This window comes from Haliaeetus albicilla, chromosome Z, assembly GCF_947461875.1.
Source record: "Haliaeetus albicilla chromosome Z, bHalAlb1.1, whole genome shotgun sequence".
Taxonomy (NCBI): domain Eukaryota; kingdom Metazoa; phylum Chordata; class Aves; order Accipitriformes; family Accipitridae; genus Haliaeetus; species Haliaeetus albicilla.
The window spans coordinates 12,896,669-12,916,023 of NC_091516.1; the positions used below are offsets into that span (position 1 = coordinate 12,896,669).

The following is a 19,355-nucleotide window of genomic DNA, read 5'->3' on the forward strand; positions in this document are numbered from 1 at the left end:
TTCTCCCTTAATAGCAGTTTTGGTCAGCAACAGGTAGAGTTGATCTCCAAGTTAGTATACCTTACATTTTTCCCAGTTTTGATTTTATGATACCATTCTTACAGGATTTGAGCATAAGTAATTGTATTTCTGATAGGTTTGACAAGATGTATCACTGTTATACATGACAAAATATACATTAAACTGTGCTTTTTTAGATCACTGTTCTTCTAATTAATGTACTGTTTCTAATGCAACAGAGCATGTTAATGTATAGTCCACTGCTGGGGACAAGAAATCCAGCTTTCATTGTATTTCATCTATTGTTGTAATGTCCTCAATTTCTTATAAGTTAACTGGAAGTTGGAATGGTTTTGTGCTTTGCAGGATGAGTCATTGTATTATTTATGATTCTGCTTTTGACCCAGCTAGTGAAATTATGCTTTATCATATAAGGATTAAAATTTCTATATAGCCATCTGAGTTATTAGGAGTAAATGTATATGTATGTAAGTCAGCTGATTTCTACTTAGTGTCTGTTTTTCATTTGTGAAAATTGAGTATTAAGTTTAGAATTAAGATCCAGATAAATGATGTTGGTGTCTCTATTACGGATAGATTAGGGAGTCACAAAGCTTGGAATATATAAGTACTTTCATATTTTCAGCAATCATGGCTTTCTTTGTGTTTAAAAAAAAAAAAAAGGCATCTTAAAATAAACTGCCTATATTAACTTCCTATCACCAAGGTGTTAAACTGTGTGTCACTCTGGAGTCTTGCTCTTTCCTTGACTGTTTATTGTTTCCTTGTTCAAACTGTTTTGACATCAGAGCACTCTTTTGCCTATGGTGCTAAAATATATGTATGTTTGGCTGGGTTCTTTCTCACCTCCTGTGTAGTCTTTGGCCTTCTTTATGCCCATCTTGCCCTTGTCCTAGTCAACTTAAAAAAATCACATCACCTAAATCATCTTGTGTCAGATGAAGTACTCATATTATACTAATACTTTCCTTTTTGTAGAAATTGAATTAGTAAGTAAAATAATGACTGGAAGATATAGATTAGCTGAATCTCGGGGTTTGCAGAGTACTGTGGAAGACCAAAGAGGAAATCAAATCTCAAGATACTGTTAAACATAACCAAAAAACTTTCAGGATGTTATGGATAATCAGGCAAGTTCTGATCACAATATTATTAAGGAAGACACTGTACTGTTGTAGTTGTGCACACATAGGGCATTAAGTTATTGCTGTACTTCCAGTCAGTGCAGGTTCAGTGCTCCTGAACTCTTAAGTGCTTTTGCACATAATATATACATTCTTTCAGCATAATATTTTTATTTAATGGATGCATTTATCTTCATCTCTGTCTGAATAAACTGGTACTATATATTTTTAGTAGCATGACTGATGGGATGTCTCATGTAATTCATTGATTTTTTTTTTGACTGAAACAGGAAAACTGAGCTTTGTTCTGGTCAGATGTTTTACACCAAAATAAGCATTCCTTCAGGGAAGAATTTGTGCAAAAGACATTAATGAATTTAGTGTCAACTCAACTGTTACAGCCAAGTATTCAACAGAATGTTAAGTTAAAGGTAGGACATGCTGTCTCAATTACAGAGCTAACTACGTCTTTGCTGCTGTGGTCTGTTAGAACTGACTTCGACCTGCGTGTTCACCACTCGTGGGGTAACATGATACAACTTTCCAAGTTCTCAGACTGAGCACTGGTTTCTAACCTCCGGGCACCAGCCAAGGTTACTCCAGCAGATCTGATGAAGCTACTGATCAACTTCTACTTACCTTTTTTCAGGAGCTCATGCCTAGTGGTAAATAAGTAGTCTTGTATCAAAGTACTGTACTTACGTCCTGTTGTTAAGACTAAACAGCATAAGAGGGAGAACACAGTAAACTAGTTTGTCTGCAGTTCCATTTCACAAAAAAATGCTGACAAGTCTTATTTCACTGACTCTTTCAAGTAATCACCTTCTGTCTCAGAGGGTAGACTTTCTTCGTTCAAATACAAACCTTTCCAGTGGTCTGAAACATACTGCAGTGTTTTAGACTGTAATTCCTCATTTGTTGTCTTCAGTGCTAATAAAGGAGTTCCTGTCCCTGACCTCAGACTTTGCCTGCAGGCTCCCTCTGATGTGTGGCAGCCCAGTGGAGTGGTCGGGGTTAAAAACAATGTTTTCTCTCAATGAACTGATCTGATTTGCAATGCAGACCTACAACAATTGTGGTCCTGTAATGGAGGAGGCGGTGGAGTGAAAACCTAGGGTGGGATCTTCAAAAACTAGGAGGGGGGGTGGGTGGGTTGTAGTCTTCAGTGAAGCCAGTCTGGTGGTGAGCTATTGCCAAGATGGCCAGCCTGTCCTCTCCCTTTCTCCCATTCTTTCCTCCTTCCCTTGGGTTGGATCTGGAAATCACATGGCAACGAGAGGAGTCTTCTGCCAAATCAGCCTTCAGACTATTTTGGGTGGCAGAGGGAAAGAGGAGGAAAGGTTTCTACCACATCAGACAGCTGAATCAACTTGCCCTGTAGCTGTATGACTGGGAGCAGTGCGGGGGGGGCAAGGAATATGTGGTTGGTCGCAGATGGAAGGACTGGCTGCAGGACTCAGCAGCTAAGATCAGCTCAGGCCACTGGGGAACCTCAGCCAGAGGCAGTAGTTTCATGAAGTTTAAGCTAGGGTAGGTCGCTGCTGCTGCCAAAGAGGGAATCCTGCCTTCCACAGCACCTCACCACCGCTCCCCTCTCTCGTGGGTCACCAAAACCACTCACAGAGCCCCAGGCTGTGAACCAGGTCAGGGTGTTGGTTCAGGTTTTAATACCCCCCACCCCGCCTTTTTTTTTCCTTCGGATGTATGTTGGATAGCCAAGCGCTCATTTTGGCACAAAGGATGGGACTAGAAGGAGTTTTGGGGGACAGGTGAGACTGATTCTGTTGGGTCTGAAATTAAACCCTGAGGTTTCCGTTTCATAATATGTGATGAAGTGATCCAGCAGGCTTGTGCTGGGGATGTGCTTTGCTTCCTCCCCTCCCCATTCTTGGTCACACGCTCTTGACGCTTATTTTGCATCAATTCTGGCACTCCTCAGATACCTCCCTGGACCGATCCAACTTGCTAGCCTGGTTTTCTTCTGTCAGGTGGGTTGAATCTGCGCATTGAAGGGGCCGATGGATGCCAGAGGCAGCGCAAGGCGGGGATGAAAAGGGCTGTGTGGTTGGCAGTGGGGAGGCAGAGGGAGAGCCAACCCTTCCTAGAGTTGTCTGGCTGCTCCTGGAGCCAGAGCCCCAGGGGGAAGGAGTGGGGAACCACACCCTCTGGTTGGACCTCGCTGTGCTAAACCGGTCCGGTGGGCTCTGCGGATGGAGCTGGACCCAGGCTCCTCGGAGGTGGTTGCTCCTCTCCCTCTTTGCTGACAGCCTGGTTGCTCCTCTCCCTCCTTGCTAACAGCCGTCGCTTTTGTCTTTCTGGCTGTTTCCTCGTCACCCTGTTGATCATTTTCAAAAGTGATGAATATATGTCTCAATTGCTGGGTCTCAGTGTAGACTTGTAATTTATTGGAGAGTTTGCAGTTACGTAAAAGCAGGACATTGGCATGAAAGATCTATTGTCTTCCAGGTTTGGGTCTGAAATGTTCGCATTTTCTGTTAGTTTCAGAAGTTTGGTAGTAAAATAGGAAAATTAAAAACAGAAAGCTAAAATTATGTTGAAACAGAGTATCATTTTCTCTGTAATGTATAGGTTAAGAAAGCACAAATATCATGCATGAAGTAACTTAAAAGTTGCATAAATAAGAAATCTGATTTACCCGTGTTGGAAGGAAAAAGAAACAAAATTGTTTTGCCCCATTTTTGTGACTTTGTCTTTAAAAAAAAAAAAAAAAAGCCAAGTTGTTGATGGTTTGGCAGCTGTGCCGGTGATGTCAGCTCTTCCATTGTGAAAGATCTGCTTTCTTTTAGACAGCCTTATGGCATTTCATCAAGTTTTGGTGATTCAGCTGAATTAAAAACGAACTGGATTTAAGTCTAAATTCCCCTAACTGCTAAACCAAACATATTTCTGACCACACAGTCGTTGCTAGATGGTCTGTCTTGAGGCAGTATTGAAACTTTATATCCCACAGAAGGCAATTTTATTTTGAGAATCAGGACGAAATGACACGGTGAAAGGAAATGTGCCCTTTAATTCAGAATTGTTAATCAGAATCTGTCAGTACACACTGTATTATTTTTTAAACTGACTTGCTAAATTTATTAATGAATTTAGTGAATTTCACAAAATCTTGTAGACTACACATGTGGCATCACTTTCTCTTCAAAAAGAATTTGGATTTCTTTAAATTAGAGAGACGTATTCAAAATAAATATGTTGTTGGGTGGGGCTGTTTTAGGCTGAAAAAACTTTTACCTTCATTTAAAATTCCAGACTTAACCATAGACTAAAACTTCAAAGGCATAATAAAATTGTAGGCCACTAATTGTAGCCAATTTATTTTGAAGATATCTATTCATAGAGGCAGACATCCAAGACAGAGAACTTGTAAAAACATTTTGTGATTTTTCTCCAAACTTTTATTTGCCTTGAGCAAAATTAATCAAACTTTACATCGTTCTCCTTGACATTTGAAAAAAGGCATTACCTCATATATTGTGCTATTAATTGCCAAAATAAATGGTTGCGTATAAGGGGCTAGATCTGCTATATGCAGAATGAACAGATGATATATTACAATAGGGAAACCATTTCAGTTCTGAGACTGATGTATCATTCATGGGCATTAAGATTGCATTAAAATGGCTGCAGCATTATATATTACATCCATACCTATATCGAAATGATTAATCTTGATTAAGAAATAGACACTCTAGACTCCTTTAGGCCCCATTTATTACTTATTTTGCCCAGGTGAAAGATGATTCCTGAGACTTTGCAGGCCAGAAGTGATTTCTTCCCCACTTTTATTACTGATGATCTAGCTGGTTTAGAATTATTTAAAAAAAAAAAAAAAAGAAAAAGAAAAAGGGGAAAAAAACAATCCCCGGTAATGAAGTTATTCAGTAGCAGGAGAAGATGTAGGTAAGCATGGATGAGTGTACTGTGTGGGCTTTGAATGGGATAAATGTACTCCATGTCTGTGCCAGGCTAAGACCCAGAATCCACTCTCAGATTCAAAAATGTACAGAAAAGCAACCAGATGGTTAGCTGACTGAGCTTACGTAGTGACAGCTGGAATGGGAGAATGGTCAAGAATGGGGAAGAAGACAGATATGTTATTTCCTTCTCCAAATTTCCATTTCTCTGCAAAGTTACACATATGCATGCTGACCAGCTGGACTCTGTCCTCTTTTCATTACAAGAAAATCATAAATTGCGATGACCGCCTGTAAGTTTCTAAGGCAGGAGTTGCCAACATGTGACCCTGGAGCTGTGCATGGCCCTCAACCACTTCACATGGTGTTTTTCATGCTGGTCTGGCAGTTTTGGGCAGAGCTCAGCTCCACTCCCTAGTGGGAGGCCACTGTTCCAGCCAGCTCTGCTGCCATTCACATCAGAGATAAGTGTTGTTTTTCTTTTGGCTGTTGGCTATATGAAGTTTCTGGGGTGTAGCTCTTGCTGTCGGGAAGCTTGGCCTGTGGTTATACATTGCCTTGGTTCTTAGCCCGCCTGCATCTCAGCATGAACCATCCATCACTGCAGTATTCAGTACTAAGTGTATGGGGATTGCACATTTGGTGAGCCTCATAAATACTAGTCCCCATGTTTCCTTTGGGATGTAGATAATTTCTTTTAGAACTTAGAAATGTTAAGTCATTTGATAAACTGTCTAATGCCATTATCATGACTGGAATTCAGAAATCCCTCAGTACTACTGCTTTTTTATGCTTCATTATATCCTCTACCTATTTGACCATAACACTAACATTTTATATTTTTATGCAGGTTTTGACATAAATGTTAGATTACATTTTTCAAATGAAATATCTCTGAGCTGAAAACCTGTAAAGTTTTAAAGTTTGTACACAGGCTATTACTGCTCAGTTCTCTTTACCTTGAACATTGCTACCTTACAGTGATGCAAGTGTGCTTTGGGTGTTTCACGTATAAGGCTGTCTCAACATGATCTTTGATGTCTTCAGTAATTCATAGATAGTATTCCATTCAGTTCAAATCTGTTTCCTGGGAAAAAAAAAGATTTTTACTTTTTTCTTATTTTTCTGTCAAAAGTGAAAATCAAGCATTTCCTTTTACTCTCATTTTGTGATGTTTGACCTTGTAGCCTGTTTTAGTAAGTTTGCTCTTCTTTAGAATACCTTTAAATTTTTTATTCTGTAATTGTATAAGAATGTAATAATCTGGATAGATGCTTCACTTTGTTGATGTTCACAGGGATTTTTTGCTGCCATGAGTAATTCTGGATTTTACTCAATTGTTTGTGTGGTATGGGTTTTTTGTAAAGATATAATCTATTGTAAAAATCAAGGTGAATACTCTGAAGCAAGAATGGGAGTGTTTTCGTATGCTTAATCTTGTTGAAATTGAGAAGAGTATGCGTTTTGAAAGGTAAGAGACTGAGGATGATGTAGTGTAAATCTTTCCTTTGGAAAAAAGGAATCAAACATTACTATGACAAAACTGAAATTAGAAGGGATAATAGTGCATCTATATGTTCACAGCGTTCAACTAAGCAAGTTAAGATTAAGTGAGCTTCGCTGGGTGAGTTTGTCTACGGCACAGCCCTGTGCCTTGTCAACATGACAGTAGGAAGTTATAGTGTCTCAGGGCTCATCTGTTTCTTCAAGATCAGTATTCTGTTCATTCTTCCAAGGCTAAGGTCACGGCTATTCCTCAAATGTTTTTATTTTAATAAAATAACAGAAAGACTTGGAGTTTTGTAGAAAACTCATTATTACCATAAAGCAGCAAAAGGTCACAAAATGTCTGTCCTCAGTGAAGTAGGAAAACCCCTTATTTCTTCAGTAATTCATTGTCACAGTATAGGCTGGAAGAGCCCTTGACATTTCCAGAATTTCCTTGTTGAGGTGAAATAATTGCTCTATACATCAGAGTTCAAAAAAAGAGAAATCAGTTAAAAGTACATATATGCAAAGGCCTTGTCAGCCCACAGAGCCATCTGCACTTCACAAAGTGACTATAGCAAGTTTGTCCTTCCTTCCGGCACATTTTAATGGAGTCTCACGTTAATTAAGGCATCAGGCCTACAAACACGTGTGCAACTTCAGCAGTTATCAATAAAGACCTTAAGACAATTTGCAGAGGATCGAATGTGAGATCGGCACTTTTTGCCAGAACTGATTATACCCCGGTTGACTGCCTGGTGTGCACTGGATCCCAGAGCTGAATCAGTTGCAGCAGGAACACGAGTTTCATTCATGCCAAGATAACAATATGCACTTTGCCAGAGCAATAGGGAGAATTTCTTCAAACTCCTGCTGGAGTTTGCTTTGTCTTGTGTATTTCTCAGTGAAAACTAAACAACAGGCTGCTTCACTGAATCAAGTCCAGCAATAGGTAATTTTTGTCATGAAGCTTCCATTGTATAAAATGCTAAAAATAAATTTCCAGTACAACACCATCTACAAAATTTCTAATGCATTTATGTGAAACACAGTGCAAAATTTTGTGCTTATGGGCAAGTGATAGTTTTGCCTGGGGAATCCTCATCTATTTGTATCCAAGACTTTTTATGCTTCTATAGCTATAGGGGAGAGAAATACTCCTTCTTCCCCTCCAATTCTGTTTATAAATGTATGGAGAATGGCCATGTGTTTCCATGTTGTTGACAAACAAATGAGGCATTTGAAAAGATCTTATGTTTATAAATAGAAGACATATAAGATCTAAGTGTGTCTCCTAATTGCAAAAATATCAACCATGCCTTTTGTTCTTTTGCTTTTTTATTTTTCAATAAAATTTTCTTTGAAAAGGTAGTCTTATCTTTCAGGTGAGTAGTTGATTCATCTGACTGGTTTAATATTTTAGGGACTGTATAAATTATATTTATAGACATTAGAGACAGTCACAATTTTCAGAGTGTTTAGAAGAGACTTGATTTAATATTCATCAGTGGAAATGAAAAATATAGTGCTTTCACTGCACTCAGTGCTATAACCACTGTGGTCTAGTGTATATATTAAAAACTTGAACCATGTTCAGTATATTATTTCCTGATGTTTAGGAGGAAGAAAAAAAAAAAAAAAAAAATCTCATGTTAAAGTAAAGCATGTTGGTGCTTAATCCAAAAACATAAAGCAAAGAAATTCAAATAGAATGGAAATCCAGTGTCATTTCTGACCCAGTCCGTAGATTCATACTACTTTTATTATGTGTGCAGCTGGACAATGTGAAGAGTACAGCTTTCCAATTGCTAAAATGGCCTTCAGTAGAAACGGTATATACTGAAAGGTATTTATATGTTCTTATGTTCCCACATTAATACTTCCTGCACCCTTCTGTCTGTTCTCCCCAGATCCAGGTACTTCCAAGCTAGGAAATACCAAAGGAAATCTGGATTTTTTTTCACATACTGTTCTGGTTTTTATGGTGTAATGTAAAGTCCCTAATTTGGATGTATTTGTAGACTGCCTGCAAATCAAACTGTAGACCAGACTGCTTGCAAATGAAAACCACTCTGTATCTACAGAATAGTTTGTATCAATGGATGGTAGAAAAACACATATATCATTGAATTAAAATTTAGAAGATAGTAAAAAGTTAAGAGTCTGTTCCAAATGGTGTACCCATTAATTTTGCTTACTTTCTTATATAAGTTCAAAGTTTTATGTACAAATTTGGTATGAGCAGAAATCAAAATTACCCAAAACCATCTGGATAGCCTATCACCAAGTTAAAGGCTTATTTTCTGTGTTGTCATGCAAAATATTTGTATGTATTATATGATGTGAAATGGAAAATATGGAGAAAACCTCCATCCTAGAGTTTCATACAGTCCATTGGGGAGAAATCTCTTCTGAAAAATGGGAGTTCACAGTTCAAAGCCCTTTGTAACAATCAGGGTAACTCAGGGCATGAATTTGGGTCCCCCAAACCCAGAAACATATCCCCAGTGTTGGGCTAGATTTTTTGGAAGGGGGAGAAAACCTCTCATTTTGTCAGGTACATCCTCATGTGAATTTAACCCTTAGTTTTCAGTTTAATTTTATTTTTATTAAAAAAGTGTGTAAGTTAAACATTTTATTGGTCTGAGCCTTTCTTTCCAGTTTACTGAAAATTAAATATGTTCAGCTTTGAATTGGCATCTGTTTCTAGTTGCTTTAGTGGACAAACAATAATTTATATAGCATGCAGTTGGCTAGGGCTTTTGATGTGACCTGAAAATTTCTTCCTTTAGGGAGGAAACTATTGGACAGTTGGAAAAATGCTGTCGGAGGAAAGTTCAGAAGATGTGGTTGTGGGAAGCAGTGCTGACCACAAAGAAAAGTTATAGGCTGGCTTCCTGAGTTTTACTGCAGTGAAGTTATGGTTCATTTCTCAAGTTTGTGTTTCCCTTTCTGGCTGCATGCTCCTATAAAGAATCACATGTTTCAATGGCTGTTACCTGATGTCTGCCTTTATTCTGCACTTTCAGTGCTGCAGGGAAGATCAAGCGATATGTTTAAGTAAACAGTTTCTAGATCTTAACTTCTGAACATAGTGACATGGATTTTACAGCAGGGAGAATGACTCTGGGATTCGGTTTTCTCTGCTCATCTGTAAGCCTCGGTTTTTGATAACATTCATGGGATTGTGTGCTGTTACTGGTTGTTTTTTTTTTTTTTTACTATTTATTTTCTTAAGCTTTTTCTTTTGAGAATTGGCAAATAGTGTATTGGCACTTTTGTTTTGTTTTGATTTCAAAATCACTTTAATTTGGGTATAATTTGGGGGGGTGGTTAAAACATATGTGTTGTTGCCAGAAATGATTGTTGTGAATACGAATGGGGAAGCCTTTCATATAAAGGTTTCATGGAAAACATACTGTGTCTACTGAACTGTATGGATAAAGGGGAATTTAGCTTCATTTGTCTGATTAAGAGAAGTTGGTAGGGTGTAAATTCCTTGTTTGTTACTACTGATGCTTAACCAGTCTGAACCAAAGCCCACTGGAATTAATGGAAAGGTTCCCATTCGTTTCACTGTGGGTTTTTTCAAGCCCTAACAGATCTCCTGCTGTTCCATAGTTGAGCATTAGTAAGGGACAGTGAGCCTGCCAATCATGCAGGTTTTGTGTTTATGCATGTGGTGAGATTTCCAGGAGGTGGAAGACTGCTTTCATGAGGGTGATTTTTAGGTGGAGGTCCATAATATTTAACAAAGTCTGTGATTTTTTTACCTACTTTTTCTGCTATTGTAGTACAAAAACAGGCTAAGGTGATTTGAAGGAGTCTAGTATCTATTGATAGAAAAGTAATCACCTGTGATTTTTTGACTGCTTGGGTTTTCTTTTCTATTTAATGGGTACCATGTAAGTAAATGTTCTGAATACTGATAATAGAGTCAAATGATTTATGTTAGAACAGAAGCTGTGATGTGCAAAACCTTTGACTGATTTTAATGGAAGCAGTAGGAGAATGACACCATTACCATTTTTCTGACAATATATAGAAGCTGGAGAATACAATAAGGATTTCTTGGATGATTAAAGTAGTATGTTGGTTTTAAAGACAATAATGAACATACTAGAAAATACTGTCTTTCTGTTTGGGTTTCATGTGTAAGTGGTTTTTGGTTCACCAGTCCTAGACTTCTGTCTGGGGATCTCCTCTGTGGTTTTTATAGACTACTAATCAGATCACAAGAGGCAGGGAGGCATCACCTTACTGTGAAAATAATACCGGTTATTGTTTGTTGCTTTTAAGTTCTAGTGGAAGTAGCCTGAGTGGTTTTTTTCCCAGTGTTTGGTTCAACTGTTAAGCAGAATTCTACTCCATGACATACAGAATTGTTCACTCCTCACTAATGAAAACATTTTTACAAAGTAAAGAAACTTTTTTTGAATCACTCATAATGTTTTAGAGTATCATCTCACCAGAATTTAAAAAAAAAAAAAGAAAAATTGGACATCTAATTTATCCCCTTAAATTTATCACACTTGCTAGGTGACACTACCTTTTGAAAGCCTCTGTTCCTGGAGAGACAGTCTTCAGTGAGTTAACAATCTGTATGCACAAGACTGAATTATTTTAAATGCATTATCTTTTATTGGACATATGCGTAAGTGCCACTTCATTCCCTAAAGCTGCCTTACTGCAAGCACTACTTTCTGCAGTGCAGTAGTTTCTTGCCTTCTGGCTATGTGATGCAACCTTGTTATGGCTGTGCTCCTTGCTCTGATGGCATATGTGACAGAATCCCATGATGGGTGCCTCTTGTCACACCTATAGCTCTGTATGTGTCTCTCCAGCCTCAGTTAGCAGAGATATGTTTGAAACCATGAGTGGTCCCAATGATCCTCCCACGAGTTTTTGCAAACAGGCAGGACTTCATGGCAGTGCTGTCTTAGTGGCAATTGTGGCTTATGTGGTGCCTACTGACAAAAAGAAATCTCATCACAGGGGGGTAAGGATGGCAGGGGACCAGCAGCTCAGAGAGGTGTTCTAGCTGTTCTGATACCAATAAGCTGGGATGCTATTAAAGGAAGATTTTACAAAGCGATAGAATAACATGGAGGTTTTCCATGAAACATCTTCAGTGATTGAAAAAAAAAAGGCATGTAACTGAATTTGAGGATGTAGCCAAGGTTATATTTTTTCAGAGAATGTAGTCTAGTCCATTTGCAGCTTGACTGTTACTGGCAAAAGCAGATGATGAATTTCCTGGGTAAAGAATTTACGTCTCATCCAGTGTTTCAGCATGTTTGAGTTTTTCTCACTGTGCGTACATGCTGTGTAGTAGTGCCATTAGGCATTGTAGACAATGTCTAGTCAGGTCAGGTAGAGACTGTAGTCGCACTCAATATACTAACAACTACCAAGATGATGTGGTTTCAGTCAAGATACTTCATGAGGTCTGAGTAGTAAGCACTCAAAACTATTTGGCCTGTGTGTTACATTGCTATGTCCCCGGTCAATTAAAACAGTAAGGTTTTGATTATTTGATTGCATTTGGCTCAATATTACACAAGATGGGAAGAACCTTCCTTTGGTCATGCAGGGTATAGAAGCAGCCTGGTCCCTGGAGTTCCACAGAACATACAAATTTGATTAAGCAGAATGTATATCTAGCAGAGGATTTTAATTCACGAGGGTTTGCATGTCACCCAACTTTGTAAGTGGTTTCTGAACCTTTTCAGTTGTACTGTATTCTTTTTGAGACGGGAAGACCAGTACTACTGTTTTCCAGTTGCACAGAGCTTTTTTCTTTGTTCATGAGTCCTTTTCTAATAATTCCTTGCACTCAGTTTTCTTTTTGACCAATGCTAACATAATTCTGAAAAAGCATCAGCTCAATCTGTCATGATCCCAAGGTTTCAGTCTTAGACAATTATGGGTGACATGCAGGCCATCATTTTATATGTGAATTTAGGATTGTTATTTCACACATGCATCACTTTACCTGTATGTAAGTTAAATATCATTGCCTATTTTAATGCCTACTCACACCTAGATGACTTATTAATATGAGAACCTCCCACACACACCTTAAAGGAAGGTGGACCTCCAGGGTGGAATGCAGTGGATATGCAAGAAATCTGTTCCATAATAATTCCCTAAGCAACATAACCTGCAACCTTAGATGTTAGCAACACCAGGGGAGGTTGGGTTGCTGACTCTTAAGAGAAACAACGCGGAGGGTGGAGTGGAGTGGAAACACTGGCCAGGCTCTGTGATATCACTGCAGGGATGGGGAGCTGGAACTACTGGAACAAGAATGGAAGGTCCCTGCATTGAATCGAGTGAAGCAAGGAGGTGAAATAAGGGGAGTTCTGTCAATGCTATTGCCTTACTTCTGAATTGTATCATAAGTCCCCAGTTCTGGAGTAGTGACACGCTAAATCATGTTCCCTGGGTGAACTTTGCTCATTGTAATCTCATTATAATACCAAAACACACCTCCATCCCAAAAACTACCTGCCTCCGAGGTGCGACCACCCCTCACTGAGCATGCGCTCTGAATTTTCTCTAGCATAGACCTTTAAAAGTAAAGTGAGAGAACTTTATACCAATCTAAGTAAAGGTATGTATGACTAGAGTCACTCAAGCTCCACCTAAAAAATAAGAATATATGAAAGGGCTTAAGAGAGGAAGACTGTTAGGGAAGACACCATGATAGAGAAGTTGGGAGGACATCGCTGACTTCTGGGATCAGTCAAAGGTTCGAACCTCTGAACCTCTCTTCCCCCCCGCCCCCCGCCAAAGGGACACCTATTGGGTGAGATTCAAACCTTCTGTTATACCGAGTGCCTCCCTGGGAAACTTAGAAATCTCTATAGAGTTTTTCCATAATCTATTGTGCTTGTAGTCGACTGTATTATTGTTATTTGCATGTGCTTTGCAGACAGTGTATTTATCACCGGCAATCCAAAAGAACCTGTACTGTTGCTTTAATAAACTGCTCTGCTCATTAATGTAGTTGTGATAGTTCATTAACGCAATCAAACTCCCTAAGTCTGGTAATTCTCGTGCGTTGAACGTGGCTAAGCCGACAGCGCAGTACACTATTAAGTGCATCTGTCATCGTGATAGTTCAACACATTGAACGCAACTGGACTTACAGAACTGAATTGGACATTAGTCAGAAATTAAACCTAGCTGCCCCCAGCTCCTCTGACATCTGAGGATAAGCTGGAACACAAGGGGGTTTATTTTCAGCCAAACTTCTTTACCCTTTAACGCAACAGGTATGAGAAGTAAACTTTTGTTCTATGTGGATCCTGTTATGTATTATTTAAATATTGGATTGGAGTAACCAAATAAGTGATAGGGGGTGTTGCATAGCCACACAAAATTTATACTGAAATAGAAGTCTTGAGAACTACAGAGATAATTTTTAATTACTAAGACAGTATCTAGGGAATCCTTTTGTGTGGTATACATTGTAAACTGCATGGTATCAAACTATTTAGATGTCCAGGTAGTGTAATATGCACACACACTTGTGTTACAGGAAATGATGGAGATATTCCTCCTTTGGCTGAAAGCTCTTAAATGTACTTTACACCTGCAGAGCAGTAGCACCTGTTTATTATTTGTTTCAGATGTGTTTCTAATTTGCACTGGAAAGAGAGCGAGCTATCCAAAATCTTAATTCACCCTGGGTTTTGTAGATTTTCTTAATGCATGCTTTTCAGTCTTTTTCATCAAGCAGGTTGCAATTAAGCTTGGAGCTTTTTGTGATTATATTTTTCCTGTCATATGTCTGAATCTACTGCTACATTATATTATCATAAATAGAAGTTTAAGTATAGAGAATGCTGATATTTTTCACTTTTTCTTTTGGGAAATATACTGCAAAAGGTAGATAACTTCTAACATCCTCATTCTGCAGATGAAGAAACAAAGGTAGAAGCTTCATTTGCTTATGTTGTTCTACAGGGCACTGATTATTTATAGCTGCTTATAAAAGAATGTTTTTGTTACTGTATAGGATACTGGAAAATTGTAGAGGCATGCTCAATCTGGCAGTCACTCAGGCTGTTTACATTAACTCTTTGGGCAGGGGTCTGTCTCCCAAATAAATAATAAATTAATGTTCTTTTGTCTTTTTCCAAAATTGCTCTCTAGTACCCAACATTGCTTCCCTGCACACTAGTATTGTAGACCACAGTGTAGAGAAATATAGTATGCTTCAAGCAATATTGTTTTAGACCCTTTAAATTTTGTGGTCTGGACCTTGCTAAATGGCATGTTAGAGAGAACTGTGTGCTCTTTGATCTCTTACCAACCAAGAAAACTTCTTCTCAACATGGATCATTTTCATCATCTTAATCATAGGCTGAAGGCAGAATATTTTGTTTTTAGATGTACTGTCTATTTATATCTCCAGATTTTAGGTTTCTACCAATTGCTTGAGTTGGTCTCATTGAAAGAAAGAAGAAGGAGAGCTAGAGAAATGAGAAGAATGATTGACCTATAGTTATTTGATCTATGCAAATATCATATATATATAGATACAGAATATGTATTCCCCTATATATTCCCTCTTTAAAATCTCAGCTGAAAATTGGCAGTTTATCTTCTTTCTTCTTGTGATTAAAAATCAGATAGCGAAGGTTAAATGAATATACTCTTAAGAAATTTATTATATTTAATAAAATGTTTCCACAAATTTATCTTTTAGAGTGATCTAAAGTATGAGCCTGTCTTTAAAAAAAAAGTTCAGATTGTACCTTTTTTTTTTTGATCTTGCCAATTTACACAATGTGGTTGTTGACTATCATTAAATCTTTTTTACAAATTATGGTTACGTGGTGCTTGAAATATTTGCTTTGCAAAGTAGAAAGCAAAAGATTGAAAGAAATCATGGGAAATATTTACAAAGGTGCTGACAGATCTGAATTTTCCAGTGTACCTACTAATTACTGTGTTGCAGTGGCTTTTTGTTGTTGTCTTTGCTATTTTTTGATTTTGCTTGCATTAGGAAAACTTTTTTTTTAGTATTTGCTCTTGGTTGAATACTAAACATTGCAGAGAATATCAGTGAACATCATAAGACTTAGAGAAATAAACAAGCTGGATTTATAGGCCCCACACAGGAAGAGGAGTAGAGAGCTTCTGATAAGACATCTAAAGCTGTAAAATGTAGTAAAACTGGATCAACCCTCCTTTTTTTTATTACCATGTAGCATTGCAGGCATCAAAGGGTCACAAAGTTATTTTGGTGTGTAGCAGTAATAGAAGAATTTAAAAGGTTTTGAGTTACACAGAAAATAAATGGATTTTCAGGCATTTTTGTCTTTTTCATGGTGGTCAGATACATTAGCCTTTTTTATTTTAGGTAATTTTCTGATAGGTAACTAGGATTATATGAGCCAAGGAATAGATGGACAATTCTCAAGCATACACACTGATCACCAGAGAAGAAATGCGAAGAAGTGTTTCTTCCTGTTTTCCACCTCCAGAAATCATTGCCCAGTTGGATAGGTGAACTAATGAGTTAAGCAGAAGGCTATTGTAAGTGTATGCAAAAATACATAGGAAGACAGGTTTTTTCCTGTCAGTTTTTTTCACCTAACCTAACTGATGTATTAAATCAGGAGTACACATTGGATACTGAATGGGTCAGAAGAGCTTTTTGAAATCCTGGGAGGAAAAAAACCAGGGCTAAGCACATTGCATCATTTTTTATGATCTTCCCCATGCTTAGAAAGTCAAGTGAGAGAACAGATTGCTGGGCAAAGTAAGCAGTTTTCTGTTTTACTTTGAATCATCAGTTGTTAATTACTTCTTGGGACACACTGCTGGATTGAATGTACCAGATAACTTCTTCAGTATGGCAAAACCTATCATCTTGTAACATTTCTGTATATTGTAGGGGTTTTTTCTAAATTTAAAATTGTATGACTAAAACAGGAAATAATGAGGGTACCAGATTCTGATCTCAGTCACAGTAGTATAAATCTGGTGTGAATCCATTATTTCAATTACTTTACTCTTGAGTTATGTTCTGGTATAAGTGAAAAACCAGCCTTAAGCAAGTAACTGACTTGTCTGCACTGATACGGACTGATCTGTGCATTGGAAGCCATTGCTAATACAAAGTAATATTCTCGTTTCTTTATGCTACCCCTCCTTTTAAGAATAGCACTGAAAGTAAACTAGAATGTATGCTAGAAATGAATCATGATGTTCATGCATTTGTAAAACTACAGTTAAACCTGAATCGGAATCATACATACTTACAGACAAGGGTGACCAAGATGGTGAAAAGTCTCAAGGGCAAGACTTAGGAGGAACAGCTGAAGTCACTTGTTCAGCTTGGAGAAGAGAAGGCTGAGGGGTGACCCCATCGCAGCCTACAGCTTCCTCACGGGGGGCAGCGGAGGGGGGAGTGCTGATCTCCACCTCTCTGGTGACCAGCGATAGGACACGAGGAGATGGAATGAAGCTGTGTCAGGAGAAGTTCAGACTGGACTTTAGGGAAAGGTTCTTCACTGAGAGGGTGGTTGGTCACTGGGACATGCTCCCCAGGGAAGTGGTCATGGCACCGACCCTGTCAGAGTTCAAGGAGCATCTGGACGACGCTCTTAGTCATACGGTTTAGTGCTAGGTCGTCCTGCGAGGAGCAGGGAGTTGGACTCAATGATCTTCGGGTCCCTTCCAACTTGAAATATTCTATGATTCTATACTTAACCTTTTGTGAAAGTTTTGACACTTTCGGTTCAGTACATACAGAGATTAATAGAAAAGGGGTTGCATAAATCTACTTTGGCATAGCAGTTTCTTTTGTAAACAAAATATTTGGCTTGTCCTGAACTGAAAGTAATTTGGTAACAAGCCTTGTGTATGTCTGACTAGCTCATTATTCTGTTTCTGACAGTAGCAGTTGTGTAGGAAGGAGCATGAGGGCAAGCACATAAATAGACTGCTCTTGTGTGCCCCCCACAACCTGCAGCTAATGAAGCTTCTGATCTTTAGGTTGTGATTTTGGATATAAGAATCCTTGATGGATTTTTCTTCCACCTTGTGAACCCTTTTTATCACTCAACCTGCATAAACTTCTAGCATCCACAGCATCCCATGGAAAGGAATTCCACACTTGAGTTTGGTCTGTGATAAGGAAGTATATATATTGTTTATTTTGAATACATGAATATATGTTATGAATATACCATAATTTATTTGATGCCCTATTTGGAAAGACCAGTTGTTCCTTATTCAGCTTGTCATGGTGTCCTATCCCACTCAGTGGGCTCGGGGGAGGTGATCTTTTAGATAGTTCATTGCCGCACACGGGAGTCACGACAATGACTCAGGAGGGACAGGGAGAATTTCAATATCCCATTTCACTTGGCAAATCCCAGGGCAAGAGTCATAACAAAGCCTCCTAAATGCTCAAAATACATTTTATTTAGTGTCGGCTTATAACACAAGTGTGGCTAAATTTGGTGTAGCAGATATTTTGAATAAAAAACTTGACACCTAACAGATGTAGTAAAGTAATCCTAACAACAAGGTAGGAGGAAGAGAAGAGATAAGAGAGAGAGAGAAGAAAGAGAGAAAAGGAGAGGTAAGTATCACCACCCTTGGATCCAAAGAAGAAAGAGTCTCGGTAGTAGCTGTCTGGATTCCTCAGGCAGTGGGCGCACGCCTTGGGGGTTGGTCCTCCCCCCCCCGCTTTATACCCTCGCGCATGTGTTGTGGGGTTTTCTCTAAAGTTCTTGAGGAGGGAATGGGGGGGACTGCTGCTGCTCCATTATCCCATTTAACTTGTTTACACAACTGCTGTGGCAAAGGGCCCGTGGCAGAACTCCAAACCTGTGACAAAACATCCGAAGTGTAACTGCTAGAAAACTTGCCAGAAAGACAATTGCCAGAAAGCCTCTTTGAGGCACAACTGCTAGAAAGCCTCCCAGAAACAGTTCACTACTCCACCACTGCAGGGCATCTCCTGTTTTGGCTGCTTGCAGCTACCTGCTTGGTTGGTTAGTTGAGACGAAATGGTTGCCAGTCTCTCACAGTCTCTCGGTCTCTCACACATGGCCACACAATTTCATAGACCTCTGTCCTGTCCCTCATCAGTTGTCCATTTTTGAGGATGAAGAGTCCTATTTATTTCATTATTCTTCACACAGAAGCTGTTCCATAGTTCTAATCTTCCTTGTCATATCTTTTTGTACCTCGTATGGTTTTTCTGTGTCCGTTTTATGATGTGGGGACCAAAACCACACAGTATCCCATGTGAGGCACAAGGACCTACGTGGTAGCACAGTGTCCCATTCTTTGCCACTTCTAGTAGTGGGTTTGCTTTTCTTGACCGCTGCTGGACATTACCTGTTCATTACAACTTCACAAACTCTTCCCTAAATAGCAATACCTTGTCCAGAGCATATTCTTTTGTGTATGCAGAGTGAAGACTGACTTTTTTCCCCCATGTTCATTACTTTCCCTTTTGTTGTACTTATGTTTGTGCATTAGCAAGGCTTAATGCGTTGAAAGATTGTTCACTTTTTAGAAAAGTCCCACATATTCTCTGGTCATCATTCAGGATGTTGTTTGTATTCTTATCCAGGAGTAAATTTTTCAATGTCCTGCCTGAACAGTATGCTATGGAATATTCAGATTATCAAAATAGCAATTATTTTTGCAAATGCAGCTAACTTTTTTGACTGATTCTTTCTGAGCACCTAGATATTTTCAAGTTGATGACATTGGCCTTCTGAAAAATCAGGTCTCTTGAAGATAC

At 38.7% G+C, this 19,355-nt stretch overlaps 1 protein-coding gene across 2 annotated transcripts in view; it reads left to right on the plus strand.

The window, feature by feature from the left end:
* Positions 1–19,355, plus strand: part of ARSB (arylsulfatase B) — a 66,420-nt gene that overhangs the window by 42,214 nt on the left and 4,851 nt on the right. The window contains exon 7 of one of the 2 annotated variants that reach the window (XM_069775953.1): positions 2,861–2,916. The exons of the other annotated variant lie outside the window; for it this stretch is intronic. Within the exon in view, the coding sequence (XP_069632054.1) occupies positions 2,861–2,895 (35 nt within the window). The 3' untranslated portion in view covers positions 2,896–2,916. Of the gene's footprint in view, positions 1–2,860; positions 2,917–19,355 lie in introns of those variants that run through there. 2 annotated transcript variants of the gene reach the window in all.